The 18323-nt window shown below is 41.0% G+C and overlaps 1 protein-coding gene across 2 annotated transcripts in view; it reads left to right on the top strand.

The window, feature by feature from the left end:
• CDKAL1 (CDKAL1 threonylcarbamoyladenosine tRNA methylthiotransferase) overlaps positions 1-18323 on the top strand; it is a 657626-nt gene that overhangs the window by 512627 nt on the left and 126676 nt on the right. For both annotated transcript variants that reach the window (XM_074944791.1, XM_074944792.1), the window contains one exon: positions 7585-7647. In XM_074944791.1, coding sequence (XP_074800892.1) covers positions 7585-7647 — 63 coding nt within the window. The remainder of the gene's footprint in view (positions 1-7584; positions 7648-18323) is intronic.

The raw sequence follows: 18323 nt of genomic DNA, 5'->3' as shown, positions 1-18323 counted from the left end.
ATAATGTGGTGTTTCTGTAAAAAAGAGATAGAGTATACAGGTTTCAATCCCTTCTGATCTAAGCATTACAAAGTGTTTCACTACTGCTCAAAAATGAATAGGTGGGGAAAAGTAAAACAAATTAGGATGAAGTAGTTCCCTGTATCTTGGCACTATTGTTTTGGATTTCTGGATGGAATCACAAGGATCTTTCCTTTAATATTAAACTTACTGTGTGCTGGCTACCGATGCTGTCTATAGTCATCATTGCAAAAATATTACACAGTTCAGGTTGCTTTGTAGTTCATGTCAGTTCTGTAGGATCATTGTTGAAAACTGCTATTCTTTCTGGAAGCTACTAATTCCTTCAACTCGCATGGGATATTTTAGTGAGAAGGTTGCAGTGGTAATTGCACTACTTGGTCTTCGTGTGGAACAACCCCTCCTTCGCTACCACATGCATGCACACAGAGTTTTACAGTACATACATCAGGGGTGCAGCAACGTTTTAATCCATTTCACAGCAGATGCTTGCATGTTTTTCCCAGCTAAAGAGGGCAATGGAAAATACCTCAGTTGCCGCTGCCAAATAACATGATGTTTATAGTTGGTAGTAAAAGAAAGAAGTGAAGAATTACTCCCCCTCCACCTAGATTTAAAATGGCCCTCATCACCATTGTATCTGAATGCTGGTGTATCTGTACTTTGAAAAGGCATATTGAGTTTACCTCATCACTTCCATAAAACTTGGTCCTTTGAGTACTGTAGACTAAGGACTATAGGATTAAAATTAAATTTGTCCAGGATTCATCAGAATTTCACAGCATACCAAAACCACTCCTTCCCCAGTGGAGAGTACCGCCTTTCATCATGCTCGATTGTCTCGGCAGTCTCATGAGCCTCCAAAATGCTAACCGTTTCGTACGGCACTGAGGCAGAAAGCTCCATAGGGTGAGCTGTTGCTTCCATAGAGAAGGAGACATATTTCCTCTGTGTTCCCCAGGGGGGCCATATATCCTGTTCCACCACTGTTTGTGTGTCTTTCCGATAGAAGATAGCATTAGGTTTGTATTTAGTACGTATTTTTATTTGATGAAAATAGATTTTGAGAATTTATGGAAGGAAGAAGACTGCTCAAAATATGGATTTTTATGAGGCAGGGCAGTGTTTAATATAGTATAATTAGTGTCTAGATGTTTTAATAACATAGCATCCAATGACAGAAGATATATAAGGAGAGTACAGATTTCTTCATGTTAAATGTAAATGTGCTCCTTGATCTCAAACAATTGCAATTCTACCTTAAACTCACATATTGAAGAGAGCTGTAAACTATACTGTTTAACAGCATTTGGGCAATGGTATTGTTTAATCCTCATAATATCAGGTCATAGGAGATGTATTATTATTCCCTACTGTGCTGATTCATCTACCACAGCTGTTACACTGCTGGGATAACCTGAATAAATATGCATTAGTGGGATTAAACCAAAAATATGGTTTCATCTAGAGCATCAGTGATGCCTTGAAGGGAGGGGGGAGAGGATATTAGTTAAATATGTTCTAATTGCATTTTGAATTATCAAAAAGCCCACATTAAAATGAAGTTTCATATCTAATTTCTGTAATAAATGGATACTTTCAGAAGCTGCAGAAATATCTCTGAGAGCTGCCTGCTGTGTTTTTCATTTGGTTTGGGAGGAAGCAAAAAACAACCAGAGTTTTAGTTTGAATAATACAGTCTGCTTTAGATCTGCCTAACATCAGCTATATATATTAGGAAAAATATTCACACAGCCATTGAGTATCTCTGAGAATGTGTAGTCACTTGAGTGCATGTTTGGGAAATATTTAAAAGCTGCAATATTTAATTAATTCTTTCATTTAAAAATATATGCTATAGGAATTTGTGGTTGTCTGAAAATGTTTCTGCTTAAGTGTATAAGGCCCACTGAGCACTGATGAAATATGATTGAGACCATTAAGTATTTTGTGAATATTCTTTTCTGTTCTGGTTTTTACACTGTCTTCATCACCAAAGTATCTGAGCACTTTCCAGAAGTGCATTGAGCAATGTGAATAGCACCTGCCATGTGTGGGTTGTTCTCTCTCTCTCTCTCCCTCTCCTTTTCCCCAAGAAGAAATTGTGGTTATTTAAATATATAGGTGGGCTTGATAGAGCTGCCTATTAGTATGGTTGCCCAACACTTCCCATTATGAGATCCTCTGTTTGGTGGCTTATAACTTTGCCAATCTTTCACCGTTTGGGCCAAAAATGTACATTGTGGGTTTCTCAGTCATGCAGATATTTTGCGGGAGTCATGGAGGGGAGAATTTCAACTAAAACAGTTCAGCTGTTTTCCAGAACGAGGCTAGGGAAAAAATATGTTGTTTTGCCCATATTACAAAACTCTGGCAACCTTTTTTTTGAATTGCTCTAGTGCCCCCAGACTTTGGAGCAGGATCTTAAAATGTAGCAAGGGGATGACATTTTTGTTAGAATTGTGCCTTTTGCTGTCCCTGTGGAAATCTGCCGAAATTTGGCCAAATTATGAGGCTTTAAAATATTACTGTTTGCACATGCTCAGTAGAGACATCTTAGATTTTAGCAGCTAAAAATCTCTGAAGATTCTGTCTTCACTGAGCATGCTCAAGCCCCTGCCAGTTCCTAGTCCTGACCAAACAGCGCATGTGCCATCCCCACAGAGTGACGGAGCCACAGGAGTAAAGCTGGATTTACCCTGTAATAGCTGCTGAGCAGGAGTTTTGAGAATCTCAGTGGGACATAAATTTTCGGTTTAGGTGCCAAAGATGGGAGCTGAGTACCTAAATTACTGTGCATCTGGGCCATGCTACTGAGACTGTGGGGAGGAGTTGAGAACAGGAATTCTAGATGCCTAGCACAGGCTCATAAGCACTGAGACGGGGCGGTGGGGGGGGGGAGGGGAATAACCACTGTGGAGCAGTTTACACCTCTCAGAGCTATTGTTTTAGGCTGTATTCCTCTCCTTGGCATGTTCTTATTCTGCTGAGAATATTTCATTGAGATGCCTGGGCCACTTCACACCTCTCTGAACCTCCTATACTGCAGTTGGGTGTGTAGAACCCCTTTCCTGTACACTAAACCCAGATCTGGGTAGCATCTCCACTCTCCTGTCCCTTCTTGCCTCCAGCTGGTACATGCATGCTGCACAGCCCCACAAAGGTAGCTCTTCTGGCCTTCCCAGGGGCATGGAGTGACACAGAAGAGGGTGGATCCAGGACAAGGACACCCAAAGCAGCAGGGATGTATGTGTAGAGGGCTTGGAGCAGCAGGGCTGTGTGAAAGGCGACTCAGAACAAGTGTGATGGCAGGAGCATTGGAAGAGCTGGAGCAGTGCTAAGGGAGTCTGAGCAGTTGGGGGTTGGAATATGAGGATCAGAGCATTGAGGGGGAGTGTTGGAATAGTGCAAGGAAGAGCTATGCAGTGGACAATGTTAGGGTGGCTTCAGCTTTGCCCCCTAAAATCCCCACATCAATCAGTCAATGACGGGTACTTATATGGTCACTATCACTGTCGTAGCTGAGTGCCTCACAGTCTTTATTTATTCTCAAAGCACCTCTGTGGGTAGGGAAGTAACAATTATTCCCATTTTTACAGATGGGGAAACTGAGACACAGAGAGGCAGTCTTGCACAAGGTCACACAGTCTGTGCTTAAGGTCAAACAGAAAATCTGTTGCAGAGCAGGGGATTGAACCCAAGTGTAGGGAGCCAGGGTGGCTTCCCTCCAAACCAGAGGGTAAAGAGCCACTCTCTCAGCCTGCATGGGCGGGGCCAGACCAAGCTTACTCCAACCCTCGGAAGGGGAGGGCCCTTAGCCCAGTGAGGGCAGCACCAGGGAGAGAGGGAGACACAGGCTGCTGGCTGTTCCCTCCAGACCCTGCTGTCGAGCCAGGGGAGGCCCTGGACCAGGAGAAACCTGACCTGAAGGAACGACTGGGGCTACCAGGACTGCCAGCTGCCGAGTACCCAGAGGAACTGGAGGAGCCAGGCAGTAACCCGGGCCAGCGTGAGCCTGATGCAGAGGGGAGCTGGAGCTGCCATCAGCTGAATACCCTGACGAGCTGGAGGGACCAGAGGGACCCACTCGAGAGACCGGTTAGGAAGTAGCCCAGGGGCAGAACTCCACAATGCGGTGGGTCTATTTGGTCAGCGGGGCGAGATGGTTCCCTGCTGACCCAGTGGCAGGACCCTCTCCTCCCGCCACTGTCAGGGCCCTGGGCTGGAACGCAGAGGAGTTGGGTGGGCCTGCGTTCCCCGACCCTGGCCAACCTGCCTCGGGTAGCAGAATCCCGACAACGCCACTGACTCTTGCCGGCGCTCCCCCGGCCTGAGGGGCGCACCACTGACTCTGGCCGGTGCACCTCCCTCCGCTAATTCCCTAGTGACAGAAAGGTGTGACCAAGGCCTGCCAGTGAGGCAGTAGCTCCCCCTCCCCCCCCAGCGGCTTGGTGGATCAATTGAAACCTGTCACACCAAGTATCTCAAGTTCCAGTCCCGAACCACTGGACCATTTGTCCTTTTATGTCCCCCCATATCTGTGACCTCCCTTCAGAAAATGCCCTCACTGTCTCAGTGCTCATCCCTGCATTGTTCCTACATTCTCTCCCCAGATCCTCAGCCTGTGGATCTCATTCTGATGCCTGCCTCTCCATGGAAAGGACAGGTGGGAAGGGAGAACCAGGCTATGCTGGACAGGCAAAGAGACTGGAGACAAGGAGATGATGCAGAGTCAACAAAGGGACTAACATGCAGCCAGTTCATTCTGTGGCCAGGGTAATCATTGCCCAGGTGTCAGAGGTAGTGGAGTGGGACAGCTGAGCTCTAATAAATAGGCCTGTGGAGAAATTATTTTTTAAAAAAAACAAGGAAATTAAATACCCCAAAACTTTGATAATGCAGAGTTAAGGTTGCCCGGTGGCTTTCTAGAATGTGAAGAATGGCTAAACGTAAACTTTGAAAATCAGGAAACAAAGAGTTATGGTGACACAAATGTAAACCTCTGAAAAACCAAAAATGCAGAATTAAGTTATTTATTACCCCGTCTGGAGTGGAGGGGACGGTGGTCCAGGGACATAGTTTGGGAGGCGTACCTTAACTCTTTATTCCTTGTTTTTCAGACGTTTGAGTTTTGCTGAACTTGATGTTCTGGAAGGGCATGAGATGCCATTGAGCAACCATAACTGCATGAATTAAGTTTTTTGTCAGTGAACAAAGAGCTATCACTACAGGGTAGCACACACCATACTTCTGTAGGCCAAGCACATTTCACACACCAGGATCTTGTTTCATTCCTCCATCCTCTAACCCCCAAACCTCTGTGAGCCATCCTCCCTTGCCTCTCTCTTTTAGTGACTGTACAGCTCCCTCCACCCTCTTTGTAATAGCCATTTTGTTTTCCGTAGAGGAAAAAAAAAGTCCGCGTTTTGTGAGTGAGGAAAGAAACTTATATATCCTTTAATGAAAGAGTGCTAGATGGCATGCGTACAGGGTATAAGAGAGGGCATCCATGCTTTGCCTGACTGAGGGACACATGGCAGTTTGCCAGGAGTCAAAGGGCTGCAGCTGGCTTTTCTGTCATATAATGTTATTGGTTTTCTTAAAGCAATTACAATAATATAATAAAAAGAACATCATGAGCATTAGAAAAAACGGGCTAAGAAGAGAGGAGGGACGAGCTGTCACAAATACGGGCAAATAAGAATTATATCTTCTCCAGATATTTCAATGAAATCTGATAGAAGTTTCCAAGTTTGACTAATCTTTTTTTTTGTTTGTTTACTTTTTGCATATTTATGTATTAATATTTTACTAAGGAGCTTAGTAAATTATAATGTACCTATAGTTTTCCAATTTATCATGATATTTCTCTGAATAACTGACATGGAAGACATTTGGAATGCCTGGTAATCCAGACTGGTGGAGCTGACGAGTTGAAATACCTGAGATAGCCAATGTTTTTATTTAATAATTTGGAAAAAAACACTTTGGCATACCTGATGCTAAAGATCCCATGCTAAGGAGATCTTTTCTTTGGCGAAGACATACTGTATTGCTGTGCAGCTGGAAGAAGAAACTACAACTAGAAAAATTTATCTTAGAGATCACTAATCTTAGTGATAGAGAAACCAATTAGCTCATTCGCAGTCTCAGAAGAGCAACTCTTCTTATTAGGTATTACTTATGCTAATCAGTATCAGCTACACATATGCCCCTTTTTTATACTGAAAACCATCATTTACCCTGCTTGTTTAAAGAGGGAGAGATTATTATTCACTTGACTCTTTAGTGCTGGTAACTAAAACAGAATTACTGACCTCACAGAAAAATAATTATTCGTCTGATAACTTTAGTGTCCCTAATTATCCTAGCTGCAGGTACCTTCATAAGATTGTATTGGCCTGGCAACTAGAATTACCACATGCAATATGAAGCCATTGTATTTGCACTTTTAAAAGAAAATAAAAGTGGTGCCAAGATGGGAATAATTAGGGATTTTCCTTTTGCATCATCAAAGATAACCTAAATTGCCTACTACATTCCGGCTGCTTAAAATAAACATTGCAGTCATGCAGCCACCTGTTTAGAGTCCAAAGTGCTATAAACATCAATAGGTCCATCTAATTAGATGGTGAACTTGCCTGACTTAAGTGCAGCCTACAGGCCAAAATACAACCTAAGAGTTCAAGAACATAGCATGTAGATGCCCCTGGTTTACTTAAGTTTAGAGCACACAACGATCCATCTTTTTCTAAGCAGCAAGTTTTCTCCTTTAGTCAAAATGGAACTTGTATGGGATTTGTAGCCTCTGTGAGGCACATTTTTATATTAAATATAAAGGCAGCTGCAGTCAGCACTATTTTGTCAAGTTAGATGCAGCTGAAAGGTTGTATTTAATTTTCCCTACAGATGGTCTGATTAACTTCCATTAAGCTTAGTGGAAAGTCTTTCATTGATTTCAGTCTAAGTTGGATTCAGCCCACAGTGACTGTTTTCTTCCCATCTCTCTCTGCACCATATCTTCAGTTACAGAAGAATTTGTTAGGGGCGTTAAATATCATAGCATTTATTAATTGTCCAGAATCAGGGTTACAGCAGTGTTAACACCAAAAGAATAATAAAAATAATAAATGAGGCAACTTTAAACTGCCCTTAAATCTATTCTACGGTAAGACTAGACTATGAAAAAATGCTTGAATTATAAGTAAATCTTTCCAAATTTTCAGTACGGTATGTTCCAAAACATAGATGATTTCTTCTAAATAACTTAAAATGCATCTCAGATATTCACAGATTCCTATGATATTACAGATGTATATACACGTGCCTTATTTTTATTAAGGTAACGCCTTTAAAATGATTATTTAATAATATGTTAGCTCTTTCTTGTGATATTAAATATCCTTACCATGCATAATCTATACTTTGCACCTGCAGTTCCACTAACAAGTCTGCAGATCATACATGTGTATACTTGTATAAAGCATTTTAAAATCTGCTGTTCCTTTCTTTTGCCCTTTAATTTCTCTAATACGTTTATTTATTTTTATTATTATTCTGCAGAAAAAGCAAAGAACAAAGGATCTATCCCAACTGTTTCATTCATACAATCCTTATGATCCTAAGGTAAGAAAAATATACACTAGCAGTATGTTTTGTTTAGAACAATTTAAAACATTTAAGATAACTATCTTGTGTGATCAATATAAAGGTGAAAGAGAATGATGAAGCTCTTGAAGTGTCTCTAAGGCATCTTAACTTTCTTTTAATTGTAATATGTTAAATGTATAAGTGATACATTTGTTCATGCCTAAGCCTGAAACTGTATTTCTGGATTTGATATTTGTGAAACATACAGCTCTCACTGACCTTCCAGAAATATAATTTATGGATTGACAATGAATCTTATAAAATCAACACATGTGGTATTTGATACATTTTTAAAGTTTGTTGTTCTTGAATACATTGGTTAGTTTGTTATGCCCATTAAGCCTTGAAATATGTGACCCTAATGGATTACCTGTTGATTCTGGAGGTATGATTGGAGGGGTTGCTTTGTTAACAGAAATCCTGCTGGGCATTCTAAGGAAGAAAATACACCCAATCATTCATGAGTTTAAGCATGCACAGCTGATTTGTAACTATTTGTCAGCAATATGTGATCTACTTTTGTGGTGTTGCTGTTTTGAGAAGGGCTAAGTATTTGTGCAATTTGGAAAATATTGGAATTTTTAAAAAGTATTAGTGAGACATCTATCTGTCTTGTCATTCTTACTAGTAAGTTATGCCCCTGTGTGGAGCAAATAAATGTGTGTTGGAAATAGAGAACTCTTTCCTGAATAACTTCATGCAGTTTGTTACTATGATATTTCCATACCAACCAATTATCTCGAGCACTGACAAATTTTCAAAAGCATTAACAGTAGATATATAATTGTTAAAATTATTTTCAAGTTACATCCTTCACTTTAAAATGTCTTTTTTGTAGAGAGACTTGGATCATTTGTATAGTCGGATAGTGCAGATGTTAAGGGCTGGTGGCAATTGACAAATGTTATGAGTAAAAGAAATTAGTGACAGGATTTCTGATGGGAATATTGCATTTTGAAGCTGGAGCAGTGTAAGATAAATGTAATAATAGATCAGTTAAGATCTAATAAAGAGAAGCAACTGAAGAGCCAAAAGCTTTGATACTCTTCTTCTTGTCTAAATTCTCCTGTACTAAACACTTTTTTTAATTCATCGCACAAGGAAATTCCATTATTCTTTTATTAGCACTCTTAATGGAGCTTGGCCATTTGTAATTCCTGCTGCCTTCCTGTTCATATCCTTTGTGGCATTATATCAAAGTATCCTCAAATGATTTTGGCTTCAGTTGTGAAGACTTATACACTCCTTTACAAATTAGTCATGAAGCGATGTGGAACTGAATATAAATGCTTAGATATATTTCCTTTTGATCTTTGTTTTAGGACCTTTAATAAATTATTAAAAGTAATAGAATTGCTTGATGAGTGATTTTTAAAGCTAACAAGGTTTACTCTTTTGGCACTTTCATTCTTGCTACATGTATGCATGTGTGTGTCTGAAAGAGTAAAAGGAACAAGAGAAGAAATGTAAGTGTAAGGGGAGACTCCTCCTTCCCCATTTTTTAAAAATTCTGCCTATGAAGGTTTTCCTCAGTGCAATTCTCTCCCCATTGGCAGTGAGCCTAGAGAACCAGCTGCAAGTGTTCTGGCTGCATGCACTTAGTTTCCAATTTAACCCTTCATTCTAATATTTACAACTGATAAAATTTCTAGTTTTTAATTTTAATCACATTAATCCAAATTGTATGGATTTTGTATGGAAATTTATCTGAAAAAAATTCATGTCCGCAAGCAGGCCCTTAGCCAACCACATAACAAGAGATGTCTGTGTGCAGTAAGTGGTCCCTCCTTCTGATCCTGCATGCCTAGTCTTGTGTGTGCCATTTTTTAGGCTTGATCAGTACGGCGAATCTGTATCAATAATAAAGAAAAAAGTTAAAACAGCTGTTCCAGGAGATTTTCCCCCTCAAAATGTGTACATATTCATGCAATTTCCTGCACTGTAAAAGATTTACAGGCATTTCAAAGTCTGTTTGTATATTAACTATCTTTCTCCCTAGAGGGAGAGGCAGTGGAATTGGGGTGCTTGTCTTTTGCAGATGAGAGGAGTCAGTTCTCATTTAGAAAAAATAATAAGAGAATTCATAGTTAGGACATGTCATCTTTCCCAAACAATTGCCATCTCTTCTCTCATTCTCCTCAGATAACAAGGTGGAATGTAGAGAGACGTGAGATTCCCCCATGCCAGTCCTGCCTCTTACTTTAGCAAAGGAAGGGGTTTGTGTTCTTTCCCTCTTTAAGCTGTTACTATTCATAGGGAACAATTTGATTAATTTTGCTCCCTCTGATTGTTTAACTGAATCCAGATAGTGGTGGATCTCAAGAACTGTTGTCTGGGACTTGCTCCTGCTCTATTTTATTCAGTGGCACTTTCATGCTTACAGTGCCGCAGCGCTGTGGCTCTTGTAACTACTGTACCACCAAGAGCCAGGTTGTAGCAGCCGTCCTGAAGACGTGAGAAATCTATCAAAAACCTGAAATCAGATGCTTGTGAAGTGTTCCCAGCTTTCAAGTGAAAAAATTAATTTCTAAAATGCATCATTTTGTAAAAAAAATCAAATAATTTTACGTGGAGGACTCCCCAAATACTTTGTTTATTAAAAGGCCACTGTGAATGATCCTATTATTTACATGTGCTTAACCTTCTTCCAGAATTTACAACTTTACATAGCTTTTCTAGAAACAGATTTAATCAAACTCTCTTTTTAAAGCTTCAGAGTAGCAGCCGTGTTAGTCTGTATCTGCAAAAAGAACAGGAGTACTTGTGGCACCTTAAAGACTAACAAATTTATTAGAGCATAAGCTTTCATGGGCTACAGCCCGCTTCATCGGATGCATAGAATGGAACATATAGTAAGATATATACATACAGATAAGTTGGAAGTTACCATACAAATTGTGAGAGGCTAACTAGTTAAGATGAGCTATTATCAGCAGGAGGAAAATAAAAACGTTTGTAGTGATAATCAAGATGGCCCATTTAGACACTTTAAAAAGTGTTTTTATAGTCCTCTGTGGAGAAATACAGAGGTCCATTTCTGGGCAATTTATTCCTATTTCTGAAATACTTGCCTTTGTGCCTGTGTTTATATAGGGCATGGGTCTTAAAGATTTTAAATCCAGCATTCTTGGTGGCTGAACACTGACTGTTACGTCATCTTTTTGTTTTAGGTGCATTATCTTGTTACAGCACTACTATTTCTGCAATAAGATATATGGAAATAAATAGATATAGATAGATATTCTCCTGAGACCTTCATAAACATGAGATGTGTTTCTCAGAAGGGTATCACAGTAAGCAAAGCTTTAAATAAATTAAACTTAAATATTAGGGATTTTTCTTTGTTCTTCAGCTACACCATTCTCACTTATCATTTTTTATTGAATTTAAAATCATGTATTGACACAAAAAAATGCCATTGAAGCCTTTACACTCTGCATTTTAGTGATTCAGTGTTGTACTGAGAGAAATCTTTGCCTTTCCTATCTGTAGAGAATGCTTAGCTTTTCTAATGTTTTTCTCCCAAATCATACTTGTCCTTTAAAGCCAGTAATCTTGTTGTTAAAAGATGTTAATGCAGTTGTGATAATAGTTTGATGGGTCAAAACTACTTCAATTTGGCGAGCTTTGTATGTTCTTCAGAGCCCAATACACACAGTGTGTCCAGGTTCAGCACAACAGAACCTGGTATAGTCAGTGTCCTTTTTTGTTGTTGCAGGGTAAGCCCAAGTTTCATAGGTCACACTAGCAGTGATTATCCCCTCATTAGAAAAAGGCATGTGGTTTACAGCTCTTGATAGGCAGGACGCCTATTTTCACATCGACATTCATCCAGCCCACAGACATTTCTTGAGGTTCACAGTTGGCTCGCAACATTTCCAATACAGAGTTCCTCCCTCTGGAGTTGCCACTCCTCTCAGAGTTTTCACCAAGGTTTTCTCCATTGTGGCAGCCCACATCAGGCATTATGGCGTGCTCGTGTTCCCATATCTTGACAACTAGCTCCTGGCGGCACAGTCCAGACATGAGGTCCAACTTTCAACCTCCATGTTGCTCAGCCTCCTTTCTTCCTTCAGAGTCAGTATCAATGCCAAAAAAATCATCTTTAAACCCCACACAATGCCTAGACTTTATAGGGGCCACTATCAGCTCCATCATGGCATGAGCCTACCTACCACGAGACAGGTTCCAGAGTCTGCAAAACTCATAACTCGCGTAGTCAACAATCCTTTGGTCATGGCTAGGACCACATGGCCTTGTGCACACATACATCACTACCTTTGCTCGACTTCACCCTGGCTTCTTCGAAATGTGGCTCCAGATAGTTTACTCGCCCAATCATCACACCATGGACCTCAAGCTAACAGTTCCCCCCAAGGTAATCTCATCGCTCCACTGGTGGAGGGACCCAGGTCCGATCTGCATAGAGATTCCTTTCCTACCCTCCTCCCCGAACAAGACTATTATCACCAACACCTCCCTTCTACGATGGGGAACGCACATGGCCAAACACATGCCAGAGGGAACATGGACTCCTTGGGAGTCCAGAATACAATTACCATTTTGGAGCTCCCCCTAACTTTGGAGCAGTAAGGAAGGCATGCCTAGCTTTTCTCCCACTCATCTGTTCCCATCATATTCTCATCATGTCAGACAATACCATGACTGGTGTGCTACATCAACAGGCATGACGAGACTGTGCTCAAAAGCTTTGGAACTGGTGCATCCCCTACCAGATTACCGTATTTGGCGCTTATCTTCCAGAGACCCACAATGTTATTGCAGATTCGGTCAGCAGATAGTTCGTGATAGACAACAAGTGGGAACTCCATGACACCATGCTACAGGACACCTTCAGGAAATGGGGAACTCTGACCAGAGATGTCTTTGCCTCCCCATTCAACAGAAAATGCAGCACCTGGGACACCACTCTCATCCTCCCCTGGTCGGACCAACTCTATTACGCCTTTCCTCCTCTCCCGCTCCTACCACAAGTGCATCACAAGATCAGATGAGACAAAACGACAGTCATCCTGATCACCCCCTACTAGCCCAGACAGTTTTGGTTTTCCAACCTCCTTTGTATGTCTCTGTCCCCCAATCCCTATTCCTACTCTCCTCGATCTCCTCACACAACACAACAGCAACATCATCCATCCCAATCCACAGGTGCTTCACCTCAGAACCTTGTATTTGGATGGGCATAGTCATCAGACATGCAGAACATCCTCTCCAGCAGCAGAAAGGACTCCATTAGGCACTATTTCCGAGCCAAGTGGACATGCTTGGGCAAAACACAATGGACTTTCCCTAGAAGCAGTGAGGATTCCCCTCCTCCTGGATTACCTCCTATCTTTAAAGGCATCGGGTCTTGCCCTCAGCTCTCTCAAGGTCCACCTACTGGCAATTAGTGCCTTTCGCCCCCTGTTGGAAGGATACTCCATCTTTACCTATTCGTTGGCTGCTAGGTTTTGGAAGAGCCTCATCAGAACCTTCCCATCTGTACAACCCATTGCTCCCCAACGGGATCTCAACCTGATTCTATCTGTACTAATCAAACCTTCCTTCAAACCGCTGGCATCATATTCTATGTCACTCCTTTCCATGAAGGTTGCTTTCCTTGTTTCTCTCACATTGGCAAGAAGGGTTGGTGAACTCAGGGCCATGACGTCAGACCTTCCTTCCATGACTTTCTATAAAGATAAAGTATTCATGAGCCTTCATCCCAAATTTTTGCCAAAGGTCATCTCCCAGTTTCATGTTAATCAATCTATTCACTTACCTGCTTTCTTCCCGAAGCCCCATGCCTCGGAAGAGGAGCAACGACTCCATTCTCTCTATAGGTTTCAGAGTAACAGCCGCGTTAGTCTGTATTCGCAAAAAGAAAAGGAGTACTTGTGGCACCTTAGAGACTAACCAATTTATTTGAGCATAAGCTTTCGTGAGCTACAGCTCACTTCATCGGATGCATACTGTGAAGTGAGCTGTAGCTCACGAAAGCTTATGCTCAAATAAATTGGTTAGTCTCTAAGGTGCAACATTCTCTCTCTGACCATCGGGCCTTGGCCTTCTGCCTGCAGAGGACAAACTGATCAGGAGATTCCCCCAGACTGTTTGCCGCAATAGCTGAATGGTTTAAAGGACAGGCAGTCGCCACACAATATATCTCTTAAGTTGATTTCTGGGTGCATTATCCAGCCACCATAGGCCATAGGGGTGCTATACATTCAACGAGAGCCCAGCCTTTGACCATGGCCTCACTCCGTGACGTACCACTTCAGGATATTTGTAGAGTGGCCATGTGGAGTTAAGTACACACCTTTGCTACACATTGCACTTTAATGCATGACTCGGCAATGGATGCCTCTTTGGGCATGGCTCTCCACTGCTAATCTCTCCCATCTGCATCCTCGCACTCTCCTCCAACTTAGGTAAAGCTTGTTAGTCACCCTCAGTGGAATATAATAGGGACCATCACTCGAAGAAGAAGAAGAAGAAGAGGAAGTTACTTACCTCTAACTGAAGGTTCTTTGAGATGTGTGATTTCCATTGGTATTCTACTTCTCGCCCTCCTTCCCCCTCTGCTGCAGATCTGTTGGATTTGCAGTGGAGAAGGAACTGGAGGTGTGATCAGTCTGCCCACCCTTTATCACCTTGGACAAAACCATGATGCGTGGACCAAAGGACACTACTTTCAAATTCTCTTGTCTCCAGGCACATGGAGTACATGCATAAACCCCTCAGTGGAATACAGATAGGGGCCACATATCTTTAAGAACCTCCTGTTATGCGTAAGTAACCTCCTCTTATACACACATATGCTGTAGCACAGGGTATCTATCTAATCTATCTCACCTAATCATGTCTCTAATAATACCCCAAATGGTTGACCAGTTAGCTAGGCATATAACTAAGCCATTTTAACTCACATGATCCTTTCTCATTAGTTCGTTTAGCTATCTATGGGTCTGATACGGAACCTCTTGAAATCAATGAGAAAACTTCCCTGGATGTCAGTGGACTCTGGATCAGTTTCTATGGCTGGGATCCTGCAAACATTTAATGCCTCATGTAATAGTGATGACAATAGTTATAATAAAATGATGTGTATTGCTATGCTGGAAGGTGTAAATGGCTATTATCAACACAGACCTAGTAGAATTCCATGGATGTACTAGGCACCCTTCATTTGGACTAAATGGAGGGACCAGGTAAGACCCTTTTTGTGTTGTAATAGCTGAAACAATAGAAGCGACCACCCAAAGCAGGGCCCATCATGGCAAGGCCTGAATAGAAGCTAAGCTGTGTGGCCCTGTGGGTTTCCCCTGGGACTGATTGCACACACAGGGGCTGGGGCATTGATTGGTGGTAATGATATGTGTCTGTGCATCAGTGAGAAGCAGAAAGCCAGCAGACAGTGAGAGAAGTTGTACTGAGTATGGCCCTAGGAGCAAGCCAAGAGAGAGGAAGCAAAGTAAACTGCCTCCTGTTGTTTGGTTCTACTCTGTTCAGGGAAACAGGATTTGTGTACTACTTTATACATAAACAGGGTTGCACCAAAGAAACACCTAACTCCATCATCAGTTTCTCCTCCTAACAGAAACAACCCAGCAAGGCCCCAATACTGGCTTACCACTGAGGCTGCAAGGAGCCACACTATCATACTATGATACTACATACTATCATACTACTTTTTAAAATGTGTGGTTCAGAATCCTGTAATTTTGATTTGTCTACTCTTTCATATAACTTTGATTGCATGAGAAAATGCCTAAATACTAAAAGAATAACTTAATCTAAGAAAACATTTTCACAAGCATCTTACTGAGAAAGTAACCTCCATATAGTTTCCTTACAAACTGATACCCAAAGTACCAAGATTGTTTCTATGATCTATCTTTTTATTTTGGGGGGGGGGGGGGTGTTACATCTGGCATAATTAAAAATATTAACACCAGACTTCATTTTTGAAAGAAGCTTGTGAAAAATAGGAACACAGAGTTGCAGCATTATATATAGCTAACAAGTGAGGCTTGCATCTTTCAATAATCCATGCAGTGCTACAGTTCTAGCATTCCCTGATTCCCCAAGGTTCTATGTCTTCTCCCTCATTGTTAATTACAGACAATGTTAGGAGTTCCACAGCTTACTAGTCTTAAAGCGTCCTCTGTTTTACATATCAATGCTAGGAGCTGTCTTGTAAAAGAAATGGTAGTCATAGTTTGAGTACCCCAAATCAGATGCTTAGGGCTTATCTACACTGACAATTTACAGCACTGCAACTTTCTCGCTCGGGGGGGGGGGTGTGTGTGTCAAAAACACCCCCCTGAGCGCAGCAAGTTGCAGAGCTGTAAAGTGCCAGTGTAGACAGTGCCCTAGCGCTGGGAGCTATGCCCCTCATTGAGGTGGTTTTTTTAGCACACTGGGAGAGCTCTCTCTCAGGGCTGCGCAGCGACCACACAAGGCATGTTAAAGCGCAGCCGCGGCAGCACTTTAGCATTACCAGTGTAGACTAGCCCTGACATTTTTTTAAATGTTAGAAAAGCCCCCTTTCAGAATCGCTATAAAACAGTAGGCAATAATCCTGTCACATTTAATATTTTTTTCTGGCGAGAGAATTGATTTTTCAATGTTAATTGTTTGTCTGTGAGTATGCATATACAGCACCACTTCCATGTGGATGTGCAGATTGCATTTCTGAGGCAGAATTTTAAAAAGGCAGTTTCTTTTGAGAGACTTTCTCTTGCTTCAGATTTCTCAGATAATGATTTGGATTGATGACTTTTGAAAACAAAAATCACTGTCCCTGGCTTCCATTAATTCCGAGAACAAGCACTGTACTATACCAGAAGGCTACCACAATTTGTCAGGCCTACATTACAAGCCGTAGTTCAAGTTTCCTAATGCAGGAAAGCAGGTGCTTTGAAGTGTTCTGGAAAATGAGACACGTGGGTTATTGTCAACTGGCTTGCACAGAGCTTTGTACTGATGCCTGAAAAGACATTTCAGATTTAATTTAATTTATCATATGTCAAATATGACCAAATATTTGTGGAAAACATGCTCATTGTAACCTCAGAAACAAGCACTGGATTGGTTCATTTTATTATTTGTTTGTTTTTCATGCTCCGCCCTGAAGCAGGTTACATAAGTCTGTTTGTGCACTTGTGGTATGTTGTGAGGCTTGAAAGAAAAAGACTGAAAGAGAAACACTTGAATGGTCTTGTGCTAATGGCACACTTGAACACTGCTTGATGGAAAAGAAAATCTTAAGATCTGAAAAGCTGCTACTTTTTCTTCACTTAACTATCAGCTGTATCCAAGTTCATTCTCTCTTACCATCTGAAACCAAAAACAGCAGGCAAATATTTGGGGTTTTAGAAAGAGCTGTTCAGTTTCTAGGAACATACAGAGTTTGGAGGCAGTAAAAAAGGTAACAAAATATTACAATGGAGAGACTTGCTTGTTTATTGAAAGGCTTGCTTAGAAAGAAGAGGACACGTAATGTCCTTAATTCAGTAATTGAAATTTCAATAAATGAACACTTACATAATCCACTCACAGATATGTCTTGCATCCTAAGTTAATGGGGAAAAAATTTGGTTTGCTGTTGCTTTTGTTTTGCAACACTGATGAGTACAAATATATTAAAATATGCAGTATATTGCTGTTTAAAGTTTTGGTTTAAGACTTTGCTGTAACAATTGTTAGCACTTAATCAGAAAACATGAAAAAAAAAAAAAAGACTTCACTACCTCCTGATAACCGAGTTGTTTGGGATTACTGCCTCAGTTTTCAGAGTGAAAAGTGGTTGCATTTTGTTCAAGTATGACAGATTTTCATTACAGAAACAATGAAACCTTACTAAAAACTGTCTTGTCACCAGACATGCATTAAAAACAGGCAAGACGGTAACCAAAGGTAATAAAGTAACAGAGAAATATTGACTTTGAAGGTGTCTAGTGAGCCACACAGTTAATTATGTCTTATTTAAATATCTTAATGATTTTGAAGAGATAATTCACAGATTTTACTAAATTGGGACTTACCCCAAACCAACCCCTACAGCATGAGAAATAATATAGCGAAATCTAAAAACGATAATAATAATGGGCAAAGTGTTCATTAAAGAGTTCAGTACAGAAAAATATGTGGAAAAATAACCCAGAACACACATTCTTATGGGGTGGGAAAACCTGAAAGGTAGTAATGCTAAAAGAGATCTTTGTGGTGATAGTGGAAAGCAAATTATTAGACATGAATACTGTAGCAAAATTATCCTATGCAACTTTTGCTTGCATATTCATAAGTATAATTTTATATAGCACAGAAGTAATAGTGTTCCTCAACATGGTCTTGGTGCAGTTGCTTCCAAAATATTGTCTTCAAATTTGGACAGCCTGTTACCAGAAAGATTTCGACAAATGGGACATCCATCTTCTTGCCTTTCAGTTGTTACCATCAGAAACATCTGATCCCATTTGAGTTTTGTGACCATTATTGCTCTGATGTGCCTTGACATGGCAGTACCATGGCTGTTGGCCACGGCACCACCTAGAGGAGGAAAGGAAGCACTGTATAGGGAATCAACACAAAACAACTTGCTCTCTCAAGAGAACAGTGCAAATGTAACTTCTATGCCACGTGTCAGA

Source organism: Natator depressus, chromosome 2, assembly GCF_965152275.1.
Source record: "Natator depressus isolate rNatDep1 chromosome 2, rNatDep2.hap1, whole genome shotgun sequence".
NCBI lineage: Eukaryota > Metazoa > Chordata > Testudines > Cheloniidae > Natator > Natator depressus.
The sequence above is the reverse complement of the archived record's forward strand: the minus strand, read 5'-3'. Positions and strand labels throughout refer to the sequence as shown.